Raw genomic sequence first — 22,304 nt, 5'->3', positions numbered from 1 at the left:
GTAGTCGACAGTTGGGCAGATTGTCAATTGAGGACTAGCAGCGGTATATAAGCGGGGGCGCGCACGTACACAACAATGACGCGCACGCACAAGCCGTCACAGTCGCCGTCTGTCTTATAAACTGACTGTGGCGAGTCTGACCTGCTCGCGCACGTATACACACGCTCGTGAGCAGGTGTGCGTCCCCAGAGTACTTAAATTTTTTTTGCACTTATTATTATTTTTTAAATCTTTGCATTGTCGCCATGTTGTGGACGGTTAGCACGGTCGTTAGGAAATTTTCCACGTCCTCCGTGAGTAACGATTACGCCTGTTTAACATTGCTGGCTTTGTTGCTGCTGTTAGCAATGAATGAAAAATTGCAGTAGAACAGGCTCGCCGCGAGACTGCCAAAGAAAATAGGGTTAGCAAAGACAGATGAATTAATGCATGCAATCCTGGATGATTAAAGGATAGTCCGTACTGTCATTTTAATCTCTCATTTTGGGTGCTGTTGGAGATGTAGGCGCAGTGCAGTAGGTGCGCGAGCTGATTTATTACCATTATCTGCACATAATAGTGCACAATTCATGGCTGTAATCGCTTTTCCTAGCTGTCTTGGTGTCCACTGTAGAGCTGCACAGTGTTCCCAGTGGCCACGTTGTTGCTCTCTCTCTCTCTCTCTCTCTCTCTCTCTCGGGTACTGCCCAGCAGAAACATATGCACTGAGTTGCATCAGCAAGTGTTGGAGGAATGGCACACTGCATATCACATTACTAAAGACATGCAAAAGCGTTATTTTTACATGTCTTTATTATTATTATTATTATTATTATTATTATTATTTGATGAGTGCAACATTGACATTGACTGACTCTACAAGTTGTTAAACGTCTGTTTTTAGTTTCCGGCTCTTATCTTGGGCGTAATTTCAAGGTTGTCAGCCCAACAAATCTACTACAGCCACAAATAGCTCCATGTATGGGTGCACTAAAAGCATAAAACAACTGATATACTGTATACTGCGATTTCTATTAACTTTATTTAAAACATTCACACATGCTTGTGAAAAGACAGCAAAACAAAGTCAGCTCTATTATACATTAGTTATCTTAATATAACGTGAAATGATGCATGCATGTTGGTTTTTGTGCAGTTTTCAGGTTCATCGAGACGTGTCACTGAAATTAATCTACTTCTCCACACAGGCTCGCTACCAAAATAAGCTGAGGCTGGCGCTGATTGGTCAGAGCTTGTTTGGACAGGAAGTGTACACCAGCCTCCGGAAGCAGGGCCATAAGGTCGTGGGCGTGTTCACTGTCCCCGATAAAGATGGCAAGGCAGACCCTCTGGGTGAGTGACAGCATGAGGGGGCGGGGCGTACAGGCTATTATAACAAACCATTAAAGCACTGAGGCTTCCCTTGGTCAAGGGAAATGAGCAGAATGGATTTCTATTTATTGTGTTTTAAACTTTAAAACAATGCTACAATCATTGTTAGTCATAGATGCTGGTCATAGACTGCACAAAAATACTTTTATGTAACAGTGTTACCAAATCTGTTCAGGGGAAATGTAGCCGATGTACGATCTAGAAATCACCAAATGGCATTATACAATAATTTGCTTATTCATTGATTCGCCATAATTATTTGCATATAGAAACATGTTACACAATGAAGACAATTTTCTGAAATCTCTTAAAATACAATAAAATAGAATAGAATAGAGCTTTAATTATAATCAGATTATAAAAGATAGGGTTCATACGGATTTACATCAGTTAGTGTCAAAGCAGAAGTGACTTTTTTATGTTTATAGTATATTGTTTGGGAGTTGTGCATGCTAGAATGTGTATATGGGGCTTTGGGGAAAACGTTTAAATAACATTGCATAAAAGGACCAAAAAATGTACAATAAAATAGATATATAAAGTAATTATTTAATTATTAATAATAAAAATAACAATAATTATAACAACAATAACAATAATAAGACAGAGGAAAAGAAGAGGAAGAAAAGAATAATGAAGTAACAGTACAAATATATTGCATTAAATTTTGAAATAAAATGAAAATAATATCTAATAAGTTAAAAGCATAAGTATAAAAAGTATAGCTAAAATAATAGCTTAAATACACTCATTAATGCCTGTGCAATTCATTTTATGAAAAAGAAATACCCAAATCTTTAGATGTGGCTGCATGTGGGAGGGTAAATGGGAGTGTGTTTTGAGTGTAAAAGGGGATTGGGTGTTGGTGGTGTCACAGAGGCGTTTAACCAGCTGGTCCTCTCTATAAGTATTCGTTTCGGTGTCTCACTATGGGATATGCCCCTTCCGCATATTCCTCAGAAGCCCTACTACATTACGCCAGCCCGTATTGGCTGGCAGGCATGACGCTTGTGTCTGGGAATGGCTCCCTTCTCCAGTATAAGATGAGCGGCACAGAGTCATTCTAGTATTCTAAGACCTCTTCTCGCTTCACTCCAGAAGCCTGAACTACTGTTTGAATTGTCAACTGCTAGCCTCCACGCTAGTTGCTGGCTAATCCTCCCGGGACTGGATTTTTCTGCAAATTTCTGGCCACCACGCCGTATTTTGCCTGACTCCTGCAATTCGCACTCCAGCTTATTGTGAGAACCACTCTAGTACCTCGACTCTACAGCAATGCAGAGTACTTTGGCTAGTGGGGGAGATTCTCGTGTCTTTGATTAAGATTTGATGGAAGGACACACACCAGGTCTGCGCTACATGCCTTGGGCAGAAACATGCCCAGGCGGCCGTTGATAGTCCTGGTTCATGTGAGCACAATGTGTGCTTCACCATGAAGAGCCTTCACCGCAGACTAGCACGCCAAGCTAGCCTGTCGGGTCAGGACCCATTTGTGTCAGCTAACCCTGCTCCGGCAGGGTTTTTTATGTGGCAATGCCCTCTTCCTATACCTGAACGCGATGCACGTACAGGGAAATCTGAGTCAGGGTGCGGATCTGCTATCCAGGGGAAACTGAGACTGATACTAATAGCTCCATGTTGGCCAGGGAAATACTGGCTAGCGGAGATCATACATATGCTCTATGAGGAGCTGTGGTCTCTTCCAGTATGCAGAGACTTGTTGTTGCAGGCAGGGGCGGGAGATTTTACACCCTCACCCAGAGCGCTTGGCACTATGAGTCTGGCCAGTGAACGGTTCAATCTGAACGCATCTGGGCTGCCCGACAGTGTCATCAGAAAAATACAGAACACTAGAGCCTCTTCTATTAGGTCTCTTTATGAATGTAAATGGGGCGTGTTTGAGCGTGAGATTCCCTTTGAGTGTTCGGTGGCAGTGATACTGTTTTTTCGGCAAGCTTTGAGAGATCAGTGGACAGCGTTTTCAACCAGTGTTTCTGGCTGCTATTTCGGCATGCCACATAGGCTTTGATGGTAAGACAGTGGGACAGCACCATTTAGTATGCCGCTTTATGTAGGGTGTGCAGTGCGCTTTGCCAGTCTCGAAACTGCATTCTCCCTCATGGGATTTAATATTGGTACTCTACGCTCTTTCCTTGTCTCCATTTGAGCCACTGGACGAAGTTGATTTTAAAATACTGTCGTTTAAGACGGCGCTGCTGTTAACGCTGGCCTCAGCGTATCGCATGAATGAACTGCATGCATTTTCGGTACATTCTGCGTGTATGCAATTTATGCCGGGGGATGCAGGGGTAGTATGCAGGGGTAGTACTGAGACCGAATCCTGTATTTATGCCCAAAGTTATTCATTCCATTGTTCCCCTTTTATCCACCAGCTTATGCTTCAGCAGAACAGCAAGTTGTTCTTCAGCGCACACATTTACAAGGTTTTATAAGTTAGATGATGCAGCACAGACATTAGCACATACTGTACTGAGTGTAGAATCCTGAGTCCATGAGGACTAAATAAATGTCGTTTCTGGTTGGCAGAGGGGTTTGAAACAGGCTATCTGGCAATACAGGAGTTAGAATATCCCATAGTGAGACACAGAAAAGAATTCTTGAAAGAGAACTTTAGGTTATTTGCGTAACCCCGGTTCTCTGATGGCATTAAGTGAGGTGTCTCACCAGATCACCCTCTTTGCTATGTGAAGCGAGGAAGAGGTGTGCTTGTTTTGAATGCTAGAATGATGTTTATATGATCTTATACTGAAGAAGGGAGCCACTCAAGACACAAGCGTCATGCCTGCCAGCCAATGCTGGCTGCCGTAATGTAATAGGGCTTCTGAGGAATATGCGGAAGGGGCGTATCCCGACACCTCACTCAATGCTATCAGAGAACCGGGGTTACTCAAGTAACTAAATAGCATATATGATCACACAAACACACATACTCACTGTCCATACTCAAAGTCCGGACTTACATTCCTCACTCTCATAACTAAATACCTTTCTCCTTATTTCCAATGTAATTACTGAATAATTCATGGTAATTACTGAAGAATATTCTTTAAGAAGAGTTTTATACAAAAATGTCTCAACCATTTTGATCTTCAACATGAACAATTCTCTACTGGATTTCTTCTTTGTCTTTCAAAAAAAGGGGCGTATTTGTGTGACTGCGAGGTCCATACTTACATTCCTCACTGTTGGAACTATACATCTTTAACAATTAGTTTGACTGTAATTACTGAATAATTCAAAGTCAATTCTAAGTAACATGCTTTAAGATGAATAACTGAAGTCTAGAGTTTAGAGGGTTCAACAAAAATTCTACCGTAGCACTGTTTGCAGCACAGATCTGATGATCAAGGCAGCTCACAGGTTTATATGAATGTACTCGCTCATACACATGATTGTTTCCATAGCAACAACTAATTCAGAAAGACTTGTACAGAGGACACGCACATAATATAAGTCGAATAATGATAAACTGTTTTGTAAGGAGATGTTTATTTAGCATTTATGAAAGGAGTCTCCACTGTCAGTGCTTCGTCACAGTCAGTGTTAAAGCTGCAACTTTACGCTTTTAACGACAGGAAAGTCTTCACAGTGGAAGACTTGTCCTTTTGCAGTATCTCCATATTGCTGCATTTTTTGTCTTCATAACTTGAAGAGAGAAAACGAGAGAGAACAACTGTTTATAGCTGTTACAACGTAAGTGATAACTTGTTTCATGGTGTCACGTAATCCAAGTAATGAAGGTTAGGACGGATGCAAGTGCAGAAAAGAGCTTTTAATAAAGAGAGGCAGGCGAACAAATCCAAATCATGAGACAATAAAAAAAAGCAGGCAATGGGTCAGGTGATCTGCAAACAGGCATAAACTAGGCAAGGCAAGAAACGAGAAACAAGAAACAAGATCAATGAACATGAAACAAAAACGAGGAACAGGGTACAAACGCTTGGTACGGTGATAACACTCAATACTTCGCAAAGCTATCGTGTACAAACAGTCTCTATATACTGTGGTTGTGAGTGCTGTGAATTGGATGCAGGTGTGCGTGATTAGAATGAATGTGAGTGTCCTAGGAATTGCGGTCCATGGCGGCCATGTTTGTAGGCCGCAGTGCAGGATGGGAAATGTAGTCACTGGTTTGCTGCGATATGACACATGGACATTTCACAACATTATATGTTATCTTATATTTTTAAAAAAACATCCCAATGAAAAAATACAACTTGTCATTCTTAACTAAAAAATATTGCTGTGGTGTAAGAGAACTGAAACACTTCGACAGATGTTTTTCCTAACATTAAAAGGTCCGATGTTGAAAATGTTGGATGTTCAAAAATGAGATTATTGTTGAGTTTTAGATGTGACTTTTGCTTTCTATTTGTCATATGAAAAAGCAGTAGGGACTATTTACCCTGAATAAAAATAAGTAAAATTCTCTGTCTTGACAATTTATGTTTTTCTCCCCTATAGCGTATGTTTTAAAAAAAAAAAGTCTATTACATCTCTTACGATCAAACAGACGTTATTTCTAGTGAAACCCAGTTATAGGGTGGTTACACAACTGTTTCATGTCTGTTATCACTCAGCAACAGTGTGTGTCCTTATCCGACCTAATACTGTTTGTTCAACCTGTTAATCAGCTGTGGCAGCGGAAAATGACGGCACTCCAGTGTTTAAATTCCCACGCTGGCGTGTGAAGGGGAAGCCAATCTCGGAGGTGGTGGACGCCTACAAGGCCGTAGGAGCTGAACTCAACGTCATGCCCTTCTGCTCCCAGTTCATCCCCATGAATGTGATCGACCATCCCAAACACGGCTCCATCATCTACCACCCATCTCTCCTGCCCAGACACAGAGGAGCTTCTGCCATCAACTGGTACGGGGCATCTGCTCATATGTGTGTGTGATATTAACTGTTTGGTAGCACATAAAGGGTAAAGCACTTCATGGTGTTTTTATTCTATTTATTGCTGTGTGTAACTGTATATAAGCTTATCCATCCATGTTGAAGAAGGAGCTTAGTTTTTTTTTTCTTTTTTCTTTTATTTTTACTCAAAATTTTCTCCAAGTTGGTCATTTCATAATTTGTACCCACTAGATTGAGGGCTAGCATGTGTTGATTTACTGTGAGTGCATGTACAGTAGTTTTACATAAAGGAGGCACATTTGTATGCGCAGGACTCTGATCGAGGGGGATAAAAAAGCTGGCTTCTCTATATTCTGGGCTGATGATGGTTTGGACACTGGTCCCATCCTGCTGCAAAAGGAATGTCCAGTGGAACCCAATGACACTGTGGACACACTGTACAACCGCTTCCTCTTCCCAGAGGGAATCAAAGCTATGGTAAGTCAAAATTTCTCTTACTTAATGTACAACAATTGTACTTAGACAAACAGTATCGTCACATAGACAGAACACACTGAACATACGGATTTAAACAGGTGGACGCAGTGCAGCTTATCGCAGACGGCAAAGCTCCCAGGATTCCACAGCCCGAGGAGGGAGCAAGCTACGAAGGCATCCAGAAGAAATCCAATGCCAGGGTAAGTACACGTACTCACAGGCTGGCACACAGCTGAATCTGTCTAGGACAGTATCGTTTCAAAGTTCAGAACCGTCATGTCCTTCCTTCTGATGTGGGGAGCTATTCACGGCCATGGCTCCAAATTTCTGTTTCTCAGATATGATGTTGTTGCATTTTTTTAATCCTTTAGAGCAAAAATGTCGACTTTTTTGGTGAACCCATTTTTATAGAAACAAACCATTGCGATGGTAAATGGGCATTTTCAGCATCCACTTTCGTCTGGTACAATCGAGTTTCAAAAAGTTGAACCAGAAACACCTGTTAGCTCCAGCTGGCGTATACTTGCACACAGGCGAAACCAATTTTACAGGATAAATAGACACAGAACTGTTCAAATGACACACACCATGAGTGAACAGAAGTATTGACTGACTTGATCTTACTCAAGTTTAACAACTGGCTAATGATACAAATGCTCCACAGAAATAAATCAGTTGACTATCATTCACTAACTTTCCAACAAATTACAGAATAAATAAATGCCCAGTCCGTACAGGATTCGCTGAGTTTTTTTTGTGATTATTGCAACCAAAAACGCTTGATTTTGCTGCTGCTTTTTTCAAAGTTTGCGATGCAACTTGCAGAGCTTTTTGCACTTTTTTTTTTAGCAGAAAACTACTTAAATCTGCAAAATTTCAGTTGTCTTTCACAGTGATTGTTGGTAAATGAGACCTTTTAGCCGTATTCATGTTCGACACACGTGAATCGAAGAGGGCGTTGGCTGAATGTGCGTTGTGATGACGTCACATGATGCGTCTTGGCCCAAATCTGCGGTAATTTCGAAAAATTCCAAGCTCCTCTGAATATTGCGGTTTGCTTAATTTTGTGTTTGTTTCTGGAGGGACTGAATGCCATACCTGATCAGCATTTTACATTTTACCCCATTTTACTCTTATAGCATAATATCGTATTTTTTCATTCTCTCTCTTTTGTTTAGTTTGTTTACACTGTCGTGCATCGTCAATCTGTCTCTCCGTCTCATGTAGTCAGACCTCTTCCAGTTGACAATGCTAGACATATGTGAGCTGGCGTATGTTGTAAGATGTATGCTTACACATTTCCTGCCAATGTAGACCAGATACACAGCACTCACTGGGATTCACTATTACTGGATTGTCAGGACCATGCAGAGCGGCTCAGGAATATCATGTTTTACCCATGACTTTATATTTTAGCAAACAAATCTTTAAAACGTAATTAAACCCCTCTTTATGTTGCTCCTCTTCTTTCTGTTAGAGATTCACCTACATTATGGCTAGCACAGTATTTGAGGAGAATTTGGACCTGTGCATATACGAGTCTGACGTTTTCTCTTGTTGTCGACGTGACTGTCAGTGCTGCCAGGAAATTTGTGCGTTGGCACTGCCAAAGATGTTGTGACTGATGACCTTGTCGTAAATGTGCATACTTTTCCGATACAAGCCTGAAAGGTGTCTGGCATGACAAGGAATGTGTGTGTGGGGGTGGGAAAAGAGAGAGAGTGAATGAGTAAAGCAGAGGGTTTCTGTAGTTCAGAGGTCAACGCCTGGAATGTTGCTCTGCTGCCAGCTGCCGCCATAATACTTCTGTTACTAGAGGCTAAAATAAGTAACAGGTGCACAGGGTCATTTTCTACTCGTTTAACCACCCCCCTTTCTCTCTATAGGTGAACATGGCTCAGCCTGCTAATGTTATTCATAACTGGATTCGTGGCCATGATAAAGTTCCTGGAGCCTGGGCCGTCATTGATGGACAGGTGTGTAGAGTCAGTACACTGTACATGCAGGTGTTAATGAAAATTAAGCTAATGTTGAGGTCATAAGTTTTTACATACACCTTGCAGAATCCGCAAAATGTTCATCATTTTTAAAAAAAAACAAAAAACAAAAAAAACATAGGACAAAATAACAGTTAACACCAATTATCCTATTCTAAATTTTATTTTATTTTATTTTTAATTTTATTATTTAATTAATGCATCGTGTTGCCTTCTTGAGCATCAGTGAATGTTTACACTTTTGTAATAGTCATGTACGAGTCCCTCAGTCGTCCTCAGTGTGAAAAGATGGATCTGAACATCATATAAACACTGTTCGAAAGAACTCAAATATGCAGAAGATGCTGGAAAAGTGAAGAATGTGCAGGACCTGGAGGATTTTTCTGAAGAACAGTGGGCAGTTTAACTGCTCAGGACAAACAAGGGACTCATGAACAACTCTCACAAAACATAAACACAGTCGTTGATCATCCAGATAACGACACACAGGATTAATAATCACGCGTATGTAAACTTTTGAACTGGTTCATTTGTGTAAATTCAGTTATTATTGTCTTGTGGACTATATGTAAACATCTGTTATGTGAAACAGCTTATTCACGGCAGGACTAAATACAAAACTAAATGCAATTTTTATGATCTCTCTTATTTTTAAAAAATTATTATTAACTTTGTGTAGATTCTGCAAGACGTATGTAAATTTATGATTGCAACTGTATAAACACACTCACATCCATCGTAGCAGTCTGGGAAAACCCATCAGATTATAAATGATCTATATCAGCAACATCTGTCTGCAGTCTGTCCTGTAGCATAGCAACCTCCATTCACCCTCTAGCAGAAGAATGACTAGTAGCATTTGTAGCAGTGCAGTTAAGTAAACGTTCCTGCTACCACGTGTGTAATATGTTTACCACATTTATTAGGCAAACCCTGCATTCATACTAGCACAGCTGACGAGTCGCTTGTGTTGCTTGTTGTTTGTCTTTTATGGACATTTTTTTTCTTCTGATGAGAAACAGTAGTAACCACTTTGTTTTATGAACTGCACTTTGTTTTATTTAAATGTTACATGCTAGGCTTCATGCTAGCTTTTTTAGGGAGTTTAGATACGTACGAGCTACTGTACATACGCTCACCAGAGGCACAGACGATCACTGATACTACCTTCCTAACTTTATTCTTCTTTGTAATATCTCTATACACGTTTAATGATATATATTTTAGGTATTCATATGGTGTGTGTGTGTGTGTGTGTGTGTTGTGTAGCCAGTGACGCTGTATGGATCATCGATGCTGAGTGGTCCAGTTCCTTCAGGTCAGCCTCTGCATGTAGAGGATGCGTCTCAGCCCGGACTCATCACCAGCTCAGGCCTTGTGCTCTTCGGCTCTGATGGGAAAGCGGTAACACACTCTCTCTCTCTCTCTCTCTCTCTCTCACACACACACACACACACACACATAGTGCTGTGAAAAAGTATTTGATTTCTTCTGTTTTTGTGTATATCTCATTCTAAATAGTTTTCGATCTTCAAATGAAATACAACATAAAACAAAGGCAACCTGAGTAAACACACAATACAGTTTTTATTTATTTATTCATTTATTTTATTGAAGCAAAAACAAATTAGCCAACACCTATCACCAATGTGAAAAACTAATTGCCCCCTTAAACTTAAAATCTGTGTGTACCACCTTTAGCAGCAATAACTGCAACCAAACGCTTCTGATAACTGGAGATCAGACTTTCACTTACTTCTAGGACTAGGACTTACTCCTACAGACTGAAGACCGGACATTCTCCTTTAGGATTTTCTGGTAGAGAGCAGAATTCATGTTTCCCTCAATTACTGCAAGTTGCCCAGGCCCTGAAGCAGTAAAGCATCCCCACACCATCATACTACCACCACAATGCTTGACCATAGGTATGATGATCTTTTTGTGGAATTCTGTGTTTGGTTCATGACAGATACAGTGGGATCCCTGTCTTCCAAACAGTTCCACTTCTGACTCATAAATCCACAGAACCTTCTCCCAAAAGGTTTGAGGATCATCAAGATGTGCTTTGGCCAAATTCAGATGAGCCTTAATGTTCTTCTGGATTAGCAGTAGTTTTCGCCTCATTACTCTTCCATGGATACGATTATTGCCCAGTGTCTTTCTGATAGTGGAGTCATGAACAGTGACCTTTATTGATGCAAGAGAGGCCTGTAGGTCCTTTTGATGTTGTCATTGGCTCTTTTTTGACTTGCTGGATGAGTCATTGCTGTGCTCTTGGAGGAATTTGGATGGTCGACCACTTCTGAGAAGGTTCACTACTGTGCCGAGATTTTCCATTTGGAGATAACAGCTCTTTGGAGTCCCAGACCCTTTGAAATAGCTTTGTAACCCTTCCCAGACTGAGGTATTTCAATCACCTTCTTCCTCATCATTTCTGGAATTTCTTTCAGTTTTGCCATAGTGTGTTACTGGATAAGACCTTTTAACCAACTTCATACTGTTGTAAAAGTTCTATTTAAGTGTTGATTTGATTGAACAGGGTTTGCAGTAATCAAGCCTGGTTGTGTCTAGTCCAGCTGAACCCCATTTTGAATGCAGTTTCATAGATTTGGGGAATTAGTAACTATGGGGGCAAATACATTTTCACACAGGCCCAGTTGGTATTGGATAACAGTATTTTTGGTTTACTCAGGTTGTTTTTGTTTTATTTTACGTTTTATTTTAATTTCTGAACAATTTAGTATGAGATATACATACAAACAGAAGAAATCAGGATGGGGGCAAATACTTTTTCACAGCACTGTTAACAGTAGCAGAAATAATTCCTTCACCTTCTAAACTCGTCATAAATCAGTGAAATCAGTGACATCCACTTCATTTTGTGCTGATTGTGCAGCTCCAGGTGAAAAGTCTGCAGTTTGAAGATGGAAAGATGATTCCAGCTGCCAAGTACTTCTCTTCAGGAGATACCAGCAGTGTAGAGCTCACTGAGGAGGAGAAGAACATGGCAGAGGACATAAGGGTATGTGTGTGTGCTCAAGAGAAGTAAAACATTATGAAATACACTTCATCTTATGACCATCTTGTACTCGGTTCTAGGTGATCTGGAAGGGCATTCTGAGCAACGTGGCAGTAATTGAGGACACAACCGACTTCTTTAAGTCTGGGGCTGCGTCTATGGATGTGGTCAGGTGTGTGCTGTTTTCACATACTTTCTCAACATGCATCTAACCTTTAATCTGTGATCTGATCTGGAAATTGTTTACCTTAAGTGCATCATATTCATAGTTTAACTTTTGATTTTGTCTCATATTATCATTTTACATTTACATTTGCATTTATTCATTTAGCAGACGCTTTTATCCAAAGCGACTTACAAATGAGAAAATACAAGCAAAGCGATATATCAAGCAGAGAAGTGTAGTAGTGCTACAAGTAGTGCTGCCATACAAGATCCATTAATTGAGTTCCAGAGGAAGCAAAGAGTGCAGAGTAGAGGTGTAAGTGCCATTATTTATTTATTTATTTATTTTTTATGGGTTAGTTAGGTGTTCACGGAAGAGGTGGGTCTTTATCTGTTTTTTGAAGATGGTGGGAGATTCTGCGGTCCGGATTGATGTTGGAAGTTCATTCCACCACTGAGGAACAGTTAGTTTGAATGTTCTTGAAAGGGACCTTGAGCCACGCTGAGTAGGCACTACTAAGCGTCAGTCGTTGATTGATCGCAGATTGCGTGAGGGAACGTAAGCCTTCAGCAGAGTGTTGAGGTAGGAGGGTGCTGTTCCAGACAAGGTCTTGTAGGTGCGCATCAAGGCCTTGAATTTGATGCGGGCGGCTACAGGAAGCCAGTGGAGGGTTTAGCACATGTGAGTTTAGCACATCACTGTAAAACCCACCTCTGATTGTTACTGTATATGAATTGCATACGTGAATATCATTTTTAAATAGTAGCTAAAGACACTAAGACATTATATTTTATGATTTGTTCTGTTTTTTTATTTGCTTTCTTGTTTTTGTTTATTTCTTAATACAGACTTTATTTGTGTATTGTCTTCTGTTTTTATTTAATCTTATTATTGTTTTTTTATTTTACAAAGTCTTATTTTATATGATTTTTTAAAATGTTTTTATTTACTCTTTTTTGTTTTTCTTGTGTGAATTTTTATTATTATTATTATTATTATTATTATTATTATTAAAAGGTTGCATATAGTAAGCATGAACAACTGGTGTGTTTGTGCGTGTGGCAGACTGGTGGAGGAGATCAAGCAGAAGTGTGGAGGCGTACAGCTGCAGACTGAGGATGTCTACATGGCTACTTCCTTTCAGGAGTTTATCCAGATGTTTGTACGGCGTCTGAGAGGGGAGGACCAGGAGGAGGAGCTGGTCATCAATTACGTAAGTGTAAATACGCTAACAGTCCATGATTAACTTTATCCTGACACTCGAGCAAGACATGACATTCTAACGTTAATATTTTTAGTGCCATCTTTTCAGTGGTAAGAAAGGTGTTATTATTAGGTATTATTTGCCATTTCCAGGCAACAAAAGACATCAATGACATGACGCTGAAGATGCCCTACCAGTGTTTCATCAATGGGCGCTTTGAGGATGCAGAGAATGGAAAGACTTACAACACTGTCAACCCCACTGATGGCTCTGTAGGTCACTCAGACATCTACACACATGTCCTCATATTCTCAGGCTGAGTCTGACTTTTGACCTTTGTGGTTTTTGATCTTGTCCTGTAGGTGATCTGTAAGGTGGCATTTTCCTCCGTTGCTGATGTAGACAGAGCGGTGGCTGCAGCTAAAGAGGCGTTTGAGACGGGCCCATGGGGCAAGATGAACCCTCGCGACCGTGGCAGGCTGCTCTACAAGTAAAGGATACTTTATCTGAAATAGTGGCCCAAATTAGTTTATGTACAGATGGCTGACAAATTAAAGGAAAACCTGGTGGCTCTGTTATGGTTTTGGGGGGAGGGGGAGGGGGGTCACTGCAAATCAATACAACGTTCTTCTGACAGATCACTTTTATCCTATAATGAAACATTTCTATCCTGATGGGCGTGGTCGGTTCCAGGATGACTCCACCCACATCCGCAGGGCACGAGGGCTCACTGAAAAGTTTGATGAAAATACAAATGATGTATATCATATGCTATGGCTTTCACACTCAGCAGATCTCAAACCAGTTGTACAGCTATGAGAGATTTTGGAGCCATGCGTTAGACAGCACTTTCCACCACCATCATCAAAACACCAACTGGTTGAAAATCATTAGGAAGAACAGCGTTCATCGTCCAGTTCAATTCCACAATGCCTTAATAACACACTTTATATTGCTTTTTCCTTTAATTTATCAACCGTTTATGTATTGTTAGCTACCTAAGAATCGTTACCTAAGTACCTAAGAAGCTACAAGAAAACTTTTGGAGTCACCTCAGATACTTGCACACTAAATGTACATGGTGTGTATGTGCAGGCTGGCTGATCTCATGGAGGAGCATCAGGAGGAGTTGGCCACTATTGAGGCCATCGACTCAGGTGCTGTGTACACACTTGCACTAAAGACTCATGTTGGCATGTCCATCCAAACCTTCAGATACTTTGCTGGCTGGTGCGACAAGATCCATGTACGTATGAGAGTCTGTGCTTTGGTCTTGCTAATGGTAATATCTGTCTTATACATGTATTCTATACTGTCTTCCACAGGGTACAACAATACCCATCAACCAGGCCCGACCCAACCGCAACCTGACCTTCACTAAGAAAGAACCTCTAGGGTGAGTATAGATATTTGTGTTTACAATAAATCTACTAAAAGGATGAATTGTATCAATCTGTAACTGTGAGGTTATTTTTTCGACCATTCTGGACCAGGGTGTGTGCCATTGTGATTCCATGGAATTACCCTCTAATGATGTTGGCCTGGAAGAGCGCAGCTTGTTTGGCAGCTGGAAACACACTTGTGTTAAAACCTGCACAGGTAAAACACACATAGGCAGATATTTAAAAGCTCTTAAGAGCTTTGTGCTCCCAAGTGGTGCAACAGAAAAGTTTTGCTGTTTCTTTGGAACAGTCTCCCTTTTCACATGAGGTCCACTCCATCTTAAGCTATTTTTAAATCTTCTCTTCAAACTTATTTTTATTCTTTGTGTTATAATGTTATTTAATGTGATGAATTTTAATGTTTTCTACAGCACTTTGGATCAACTGCTGTTGTCTTTAAATGTGCCTTATAAATAAATTTGACGTGGCTTGTTATCATCTGGAGATTGGATGTTTAAAGGATATGAGAGAGTAAGGAGCAAAATGGTCCGTGCTCTCTGGGTGGGAGAGGTGGCATACTCATGTATGAGGAAGAGGGTAGATAGCGCTTTGCTCCACCTGGGTTACCCTGCCATGTGACGTTGCATGAGTTATTATACATGTATGTAATAGGGGAGAGCTGGCGGTGGTCAGGAATTGGCAGGTGACCACTCTCACAAACCAGCCCATAGACAGAGTAAATACGAATAAAACTCTTTGGATGCAAATCCATCCAGGTGACTCCTCTGACAGCACTGAAGTTTGCTGAGCTGGCCGTTAAAGCAGGCATTCCTAAAGGTGTCATCAATATCATACCAGGATCAGGTAATCACACCACTGCTCCTTCGCATGCTGCCCGATTACTTGTTTGATGCATGCATCTGCGTATGTGTACACAGTTTTGTGGAATTTAAAAGCACTCATTTCTAAACCTACAAAAATATGAAGATTGTGAAAATGCTTTTGTAAAAGTATGGATAATGTGTTGGCAAAGTAATATAGACTGAAGACACTAAGGCAAATTTATTACCTGCCCTTCAGTCATATTCATTTGTGCTCAAAACTGCTAAAAGTTATATTCAGGTGGCATTAAATCACACTGTCTGTGACAAATGAATCATTTTTTATAGATTCCACTCAGTATTTTTGCACTTGTTGGTAAAAACACCCCAAATGACATATTCATAAACCATGCTAAGTTGCTCATTTGAAAAACAGCCCTTTGTAGACCCTAACTGTGGGTGTTAAGAGGTTTATACATGTTTTTACACACACAAACCTTAACAAATCTAGGTCTAAGGTTTTAAACCCACTGATGTTTCCCTTTACAACACAATAAAAAGCCTTGTTTGGTCTCATTTTTAAAAAAAGCCATCACCAGAAGCCCTGTATTTATATATGGGACATACAGTATTTGTGTTATTTGTTTTTCTATACAATAAACAATAACATTTAACTTATTACGATAGGAATGATGATGTTGATGAATCTGTCTTTTAGGTGGTATGGTTGGACAGAGGTTGTCTGATCACCCTGATATCCGTAAGCTGGGATTCACTGGATCCACCCCCATTGGCAAACAAATCATGAAAAGGTAAAGTTTGTACAATTTTGGCCAGTTTAATAGGAACACTCGTACCACTGTTTATTCATGCATTCATCCAATCATGTGGCAGCAGAGCAATGCATAGATTCATGCAGATACACGTACAGGACAAGAGCATCAGTTTAGTTTCACATCAAACATCACAATGGGGGAAATAAGATTTTGACACACAACAGTCTCGAGAGTTTACACAGAATGGTGTGAAAAGCAAAAAACATCCAGTGTGCGGCAGGTCTGTGGGGTGAAATACGCTGATGAGAGACGTCAGAGAAGAATGTTCAGTCGAATTTGAGCTGACAGGAAGTCTATGGTAATTCAAATACTCACTTTTTACAACCATGGTAAACAGAAAGGCATCTCAAAACATGCCAAACCTTGAGATGGAAGGGCTACAACAGGAGAAGACCAGATTTGGTTCCAATCCTTTTAGCCAAGAACAGGAATCTGAGGCTACATTGGTCACAGTTTCACCAAAACTGGATAGGTGAAGACTGGAAAAATTTCGACTGACCTGTCCGGTTTCTCAAATCAGCCCATCCCAACAACCACCATGGTCTATATCAGGGGTGTCTAATCATATCTGCAAAGGGCCGGTGTGGGTGAAGGTTTTCATTCCAATGAAGCAACAGCCACACCAGATTCCACCTGTTTAATCAGTTGATCTTGGCTTTCACTAGACTCAGGTGGGGCTTCTGCTTGGTTGGAATGAAAACCTGCACCCACACCAGCCCTTGGACACCCCTGATCTATATGGTTTATATTGCCCAAATTTCATTCTCTACAGCTCTTATAGCCCTGTGAGACCATCTGAAGTTCCCTCTGTTAACTTGGTGTCATTTCCTCCTGCAGCTGTGCAGTCAGTAACTTGAAGAAAGTCTCCCTGGAGCTGGGTGGCAAATCCCCTCTCATTATCTTTAGCGACTGTGACATTGACAAGGCCGTGAGGATGGTGAGAGCTAGGAAACACACAGAAATTGAGATTACTGTGAACTGGAAATCTCAGGTTTATCTGACGTGTATGTGTGTGTGTGTACGTGTGTGTAGGGTATGAGCTCTGTGTACTTCAACAAGGGAGAGAACTGCATCGCAGCAGGCAGACTGTTTGTTGAAGAGTCTATTCATGATGAGTTCATTCAAAGAGTGGTGGGTTGGAACTCATGTTGATGACTTAAACTAACAGAAAATTAGTTTTCCAGAAATACGTCATGTACGTTTTCTGTTGTTTCCAGCCGATATGAATGAAAAAGATTATTGAAAATAACAAAGAGTGACTTACTGAATCCACTGACATGCACAGGTTGAGGAGATTAAAAAAATGAAGATTGGAGATCCTTTGGATCGCTCTACAGATCACGGCCCCCAGAACCACAAGGCCCACCTTGACAAGTTGCTAGAGTATTGTGAGATCGGCATGAAGGAGGGCGCCACTCTCGTATATGGGGGAAAACAGGTGGACAGACCTGGTAAGACTTCACACATCCAAGAAAGTTTTCACTTAATTTAGAGTGCTTAGAAACCGTGTAAGTTTTCCCACTTGGGGTGGTTCTTTAGTCAGTGGTAGCTCAGGGATTAAGGTGTTGGGCTACTGTGCAGAAGGTCATGAGTTCAAACCCCAGCACAGCCAAGCTGCCACTATTGTGTCCTTAAGCAAGGCCTGTAACCCTCAGATGTATAAATGAGATAAATGTAAGTTGCTCTGGATAAGAGCATTTGTCAAATGCTAGCACAGATCAATTCAAATGAAAAAAGCAATTTGACTCTGAGTTGACTCACTGCAGGAAATGAATCAAACATGCAATATTTTGGGTTGCATGCAGTGTTTTGTTTTTAATTGATGTGAGCTGAGAAACTGAGCTGCAATGCACAAATTGGGCAAAGGACAGAGCTGTAGAGTTGCAGAAATGCGATGTTTTCTGGAGGTTTGGACCAATGAACAAAAAGAGAAAAGAACCTCTGTATGCAGAATGTTTTAAACTAGTTATTTATATAATTATTCTTTATTTAATGGCAACTTGTTCTCCATGCTCGGGTGATCGTTGTGATTTCTGCACACCCTTGCCAAAGGTTTATCTTTTTCCGTGACCATATTTGTGAATCAAAGAAGCAAAATGAGTCACTGAGTCAAAGTTTTACCAGGATGTTTTCAGCCATTACCAGTTTTTTATGTTGTGTTTTTTGTTTGTTTGTTTGTTTCATTATTTTTGGCGGGGTTTTTTCCCATTTTGTTTTGTTTAATTATATGCAGTATTCTGGGCACAGTGGCTCAGTGATTAGCATGTTTGCCTCGTACCTTCGGGATTGGGGTCTCAAATACCACCTTTGTGAGTTTTGCATCCCAAGTCTGCATTTTCTACCTGTGCTCCAGGGGTTTCCTCCAGGCACTCTGATTTCCTCCGCCAGTCCAAAGACATTTGGCATTGTAGGCTGATTGGCATTTCCAAATGGTCTGTAGTGTGTGAATGTGTGTACAATTGTGCCCTGCTATGTGTTGGCACCCCGTCCAGGGTGTCCCCCGCCTTGTGCCTTTCCTGGGATAGGCTTCAGGCTCCCCCATGACCCTGTGTAGGATAATCAGTATGATGAATGGATGGATGGATGTGCAATATCAAACCAAACCAAATAGCAAATGAACACGAATCAAATAAACGGACTACTTAAAGTATCCTTAAATAATTGAAAATAAGTGAAAGCATCCTTATTTTCTTCTGTGTAAAAAAATTTAATTTAAAATTAAAATGTCAGAAACCCAACAGAGTAATACAAGGGGTGTTTTATTATAATAATAATAATAATAATAATAATAAACTTTATTTTTATATAGCGCCTTTAAAGGAGATTCTCAAGGCACTTTACACAAACAAAGAAAATATCAAGAAAATAAAACAGATAAAAACACAACACATACAAAAACAAAAAACAGACTTGAATACAAAATGGTTAAAGCCATTAAGAAAAAGCTAACCTAAAAAAATGTTTTGTGTATAATCTGTGCAGGGTTCTTCATGGAGCCTACAGTCTTCACGGACGTAGAGGATCACATGTTCATCGCTAAAGAGGAATCATTTGGCCCCGTCATGGTGGTGTCTAAATTTAAAGATGGGTAAGTTGTGCTTTGTTAGCTTGAGAAGGAGACGTGACAAAACGGCTCTGCAGGAAACCCTGTTAAAGCTTGTAGAAACACCTTTTCCTAAAGAACGCTTCTCCCCAGTGATGTAGAGGGAGTATTAAGCAGAGCGAACGACACAGAGTTTGGCCTGGCGTCTGGAGTCTTCACACGCGACATCAACAAAGCCATGTACGTGAGTGAGAGGCTGGAAGCTGGAACTGTGTTCGTCAACACCTACAACAAGACGGATGTGGCCGCGCCGTTTGGAGGATTCAAGCAGTCCGGCTTTGGGAAGGATCTTGGTAAGCACAGTGAATCCTGATCTGTGACGAATAAAATATGAGCTGTTATAGGAGAGTAATCAGTGATGGGGTGGTGATGTGGAGGTACTGTTGATATTCATATCAACCTGAACTATTGTCTACAGAACTACCATCAGAGCTGGTGTTATAGAAAAAGAATCAATACCTTCTGACCAAATCAACAGCACTGTGGTATAAAAAAATATAATTAGTTCATATTTCTAACAATACGCTCAGCTTATGGGTGTTTTTGACTGTTTTATAGGTGAGGAAGCCCTTCATGAATATCTCAGAACCAAAGCTGTGACAGTGGAGTACTGAGAGAAAACATTACCTGCTGGACCTTATGCAGGGTTGCCAGGCAGTGGATGGGAACGCAGGTCTCATGCTTCATCTGCCATCTTGCTTGGGTTTTGGATTGATAAGGGTGTTTAAAGGGAAAAAAAAGCACTCTCTGTCACATCTCTTTTTGTGCCTACAATGTCTGTCAGTTTGCTTCTGGAAAAAGCCAGGGCAGCTCAGTATGCAACAAATGGATCCAAGGACATAGTAGAAATAGTTGCTTGGGAAAAACATGGATCAGTATGGCTTCTGATTGTGCAGTTTTTAAAAACACTACACTGCCAGTATCCAGCTGATTTAACATCAGAAGGAGAATACATTTTAGTTTTTATTTTATTTATTTTATTTTTGGAAGATTTCTGTTTCTTACATAAATCCATACACAGTGTCTGGTTTATTTAAAGTATTTTGTCTTAATATATCCAAAAGCTATTTTATGGCACTATCACGTAAAATATGATTTTTTTTTTTTTAATGGAATATTTCTACCTCACCGAGCTAGGCTTTTAATAAACATGCCACCTCCAGAAATCCTGTTTTAAATTAATATACATGTAAATATTTTATAGAGAATGAAACAAATGATCTTTCTTTATATTTTTAACTTTGCATTCCAGACAGGAAGTACATCATGTTTTGAATCTTGAGTCTAAATATGACGGTCTGAAAAATGTAAGGATTCTGAGACATGTACATGAAAGAAAACTAAGGAAGATTGTGATGTTTTATTGAGCATCCCTCTCTTCAGGCTGGACTTACTGGAATCAGATTAAACCCAGTTGTTTACTAGAAAACATTTTCTATGATGAGTTCCAGTTTGACAGAGTGATGTAATCCAGATTAAGGCTGGAAATCCTCCAGAAACCATTTTAGTTATTAAAAGCACACTCAGTATTTTAATCGGGAATCACTGTTATAGTCTTAAAGGAAAAATCCACCCTGAACGACTTGCATAATAATCTTTATAATAAACATCATCTTCAATGGATTTATTTTGTAAAGAAATTCTGAGTTTTTGTTCGTGTTGGTCTATTTTCATTTTTCTACATTACCCACAATGCCAGATGATTACCCACTGTTAATGGTTCAAGTGGGATTTAGCCCTCACTTCATCTCTACCTAAAGAGAGTGATGCGGTGCCAACTTTAATACGTTAGTCTGTCTGGCTTTCTCACCTCTTCGTCATGTCGCAGATCGCCAACTAGCCAATCCCAGTCTCTGTCATAACTCAGTGCAATAGCTTTGTATACATGCATTGCATTCTGAGAACTTTGAGTCCAGTGTTTGCACCAACATCTCGACTACCTGTTTCAGTTCTAACTTCTCATACAAAAGAAGAAGAAATGTGGCATCACCAATAAATTAGCAGCAGTTACTACTAACACTAACATGTGATAAATATTTGAATATAAACATATTTATTGTGTTTCAGGGTGGTGTTTTCCTTTATGGCACCATTAAGAAAAGTTCTTAATATTACATAAACTGCTTCTATTATCACACCAACAGAATGTTTGCCAGTGTTTATTTATATTGATGTGTTACAGTGTGTGACATACCTAAAAATTTGATTGGCAACATTTAAAATCAACACTTATCTTCAGTATGAGCTGTGCATTATGTGAGGAAAGACAGTATTTATATTGCCAAGCAGCTACTGTACAGCAACAGTATTAAATCCGTTTCTATCAACAATAAACTGACTATGGATCACCATTTCTCTGTTTTCTTAAGTCTCTTTCACAAAGTGGGTCTTTCTATTTCATCATATCATCTTGAAGAGAAGACGGGTTTGATTCTTTCGTCAATAAATGCTGTGAAAAGCAGTGCATACAAGAAGACATCATGTTAGTGTCAATCTAATTGTGGTAAAGAAATCATTGTTATTTGTTAATAATGAAATAAATATGGACCAACTGCTGTAATACAGTAGTAAAATTCAAGTGATAGTAATAACTACTGTAACTGCTACTGTATGTCCACCCTGGTGGTTTGCTTTAATTGTAAATATGTCTTTATTTATCCAGAAAAGGTGTAAAACTGCTTGCATATTCCGTTAGATTTGCATATCTGTGTCACAGATTTTTTTTAGCTCTTTGTTGGCTGTAAACGTAACTGGAAAAATATATACAGTGGGGTCCAAAAGTCTGAGAGCACGAGTGAAAATGCATCTATTTTGCATTCTTTTCAAATGTAACAAAATTTATTAAACAATTTTCATTACAAATTATATTACTGACAACAACTTGAGTGAAAAGTAGATTCTTTGAAATATTTACATGAATTTCAGAGTTTCTTAGTATTTGGAATGTCCCCTTTTTGCTTTAATGTCAGTGTGTACTCAATCTGGTCTGGACTCCACAAGATTGTTTAAAACCTTATGATCCATTTTAGATCAAATCCATGTCTGAA

At 39.9% G+C, this 22,304-nt stretch overlaps 1 protein-coding gene across 1 annotated transcript; it reads left to right on the top strand.

Moving 5' to 3' along the window:
* The first annotated feature begins 112 nt into the window (after positions 1-112).
* On the top strand, positions 113-21,608 carry aldh1l2 (aldehyde dehydrogenase 1 family, member L2). The gene is made up of 23 exons (XM_053650542.1): positions 113-293; positions 1,188-1,332; positions 6,027-6,261; positions 6,564-6,729; positions 6,828-6,929; positions 8,616-8,705; positions 9,996-10,130; positions 11,623-11,748; positions 11,826-11,917; positions 12,977-13,124; positions 13,268-13,387; positions 13,478-13,605; positions 14,211-14,361; positions 14,441-14,511; positions 14,609-14,714; positions 15,274-15,361; positions 16,037-16,130; positions 16,992-17,091; positions 17,187-17,285; positions 17,440-17,605; positions 19,137-19,242; positions 19,351-19,550; positions 19,816-21,608. The coding sequence occupies exons 1-23, from the start codon at positions 246-248 to the stop codon at positions 19,869-19,871; spliced, it is 2,772 nt and encodes a 923-aa protein (XP_053506517.1). The 5' UTR covers positions 113-245; the 3' UTR covers positions 19,872-21,608.
* The last annotated feature ends 696 nt before the right edge of the window (positions 21,609-22,304 follow it).

The sequence above is a fragment of the Ictalurus furcatus genome, chromosome 19 (assembly GCF_023375685.1).
Source record: "Ictalurus furcatus strain D&B chromosome 19, Billie_1.0, whole genome shotgun sequence".
Classification (NCBI taxonomy): domain Eukaryota; kingdom Metazoa; phylum Chordata; class Actinopteri; order Siluriformes; family Ictaluridae; genus Ictalurus; species Ictalurus furcatus.
Note: the sequence above shows the minus strand (reverse complement) of the source record. Positions and strands in the feature narration are given on the sequence as shown.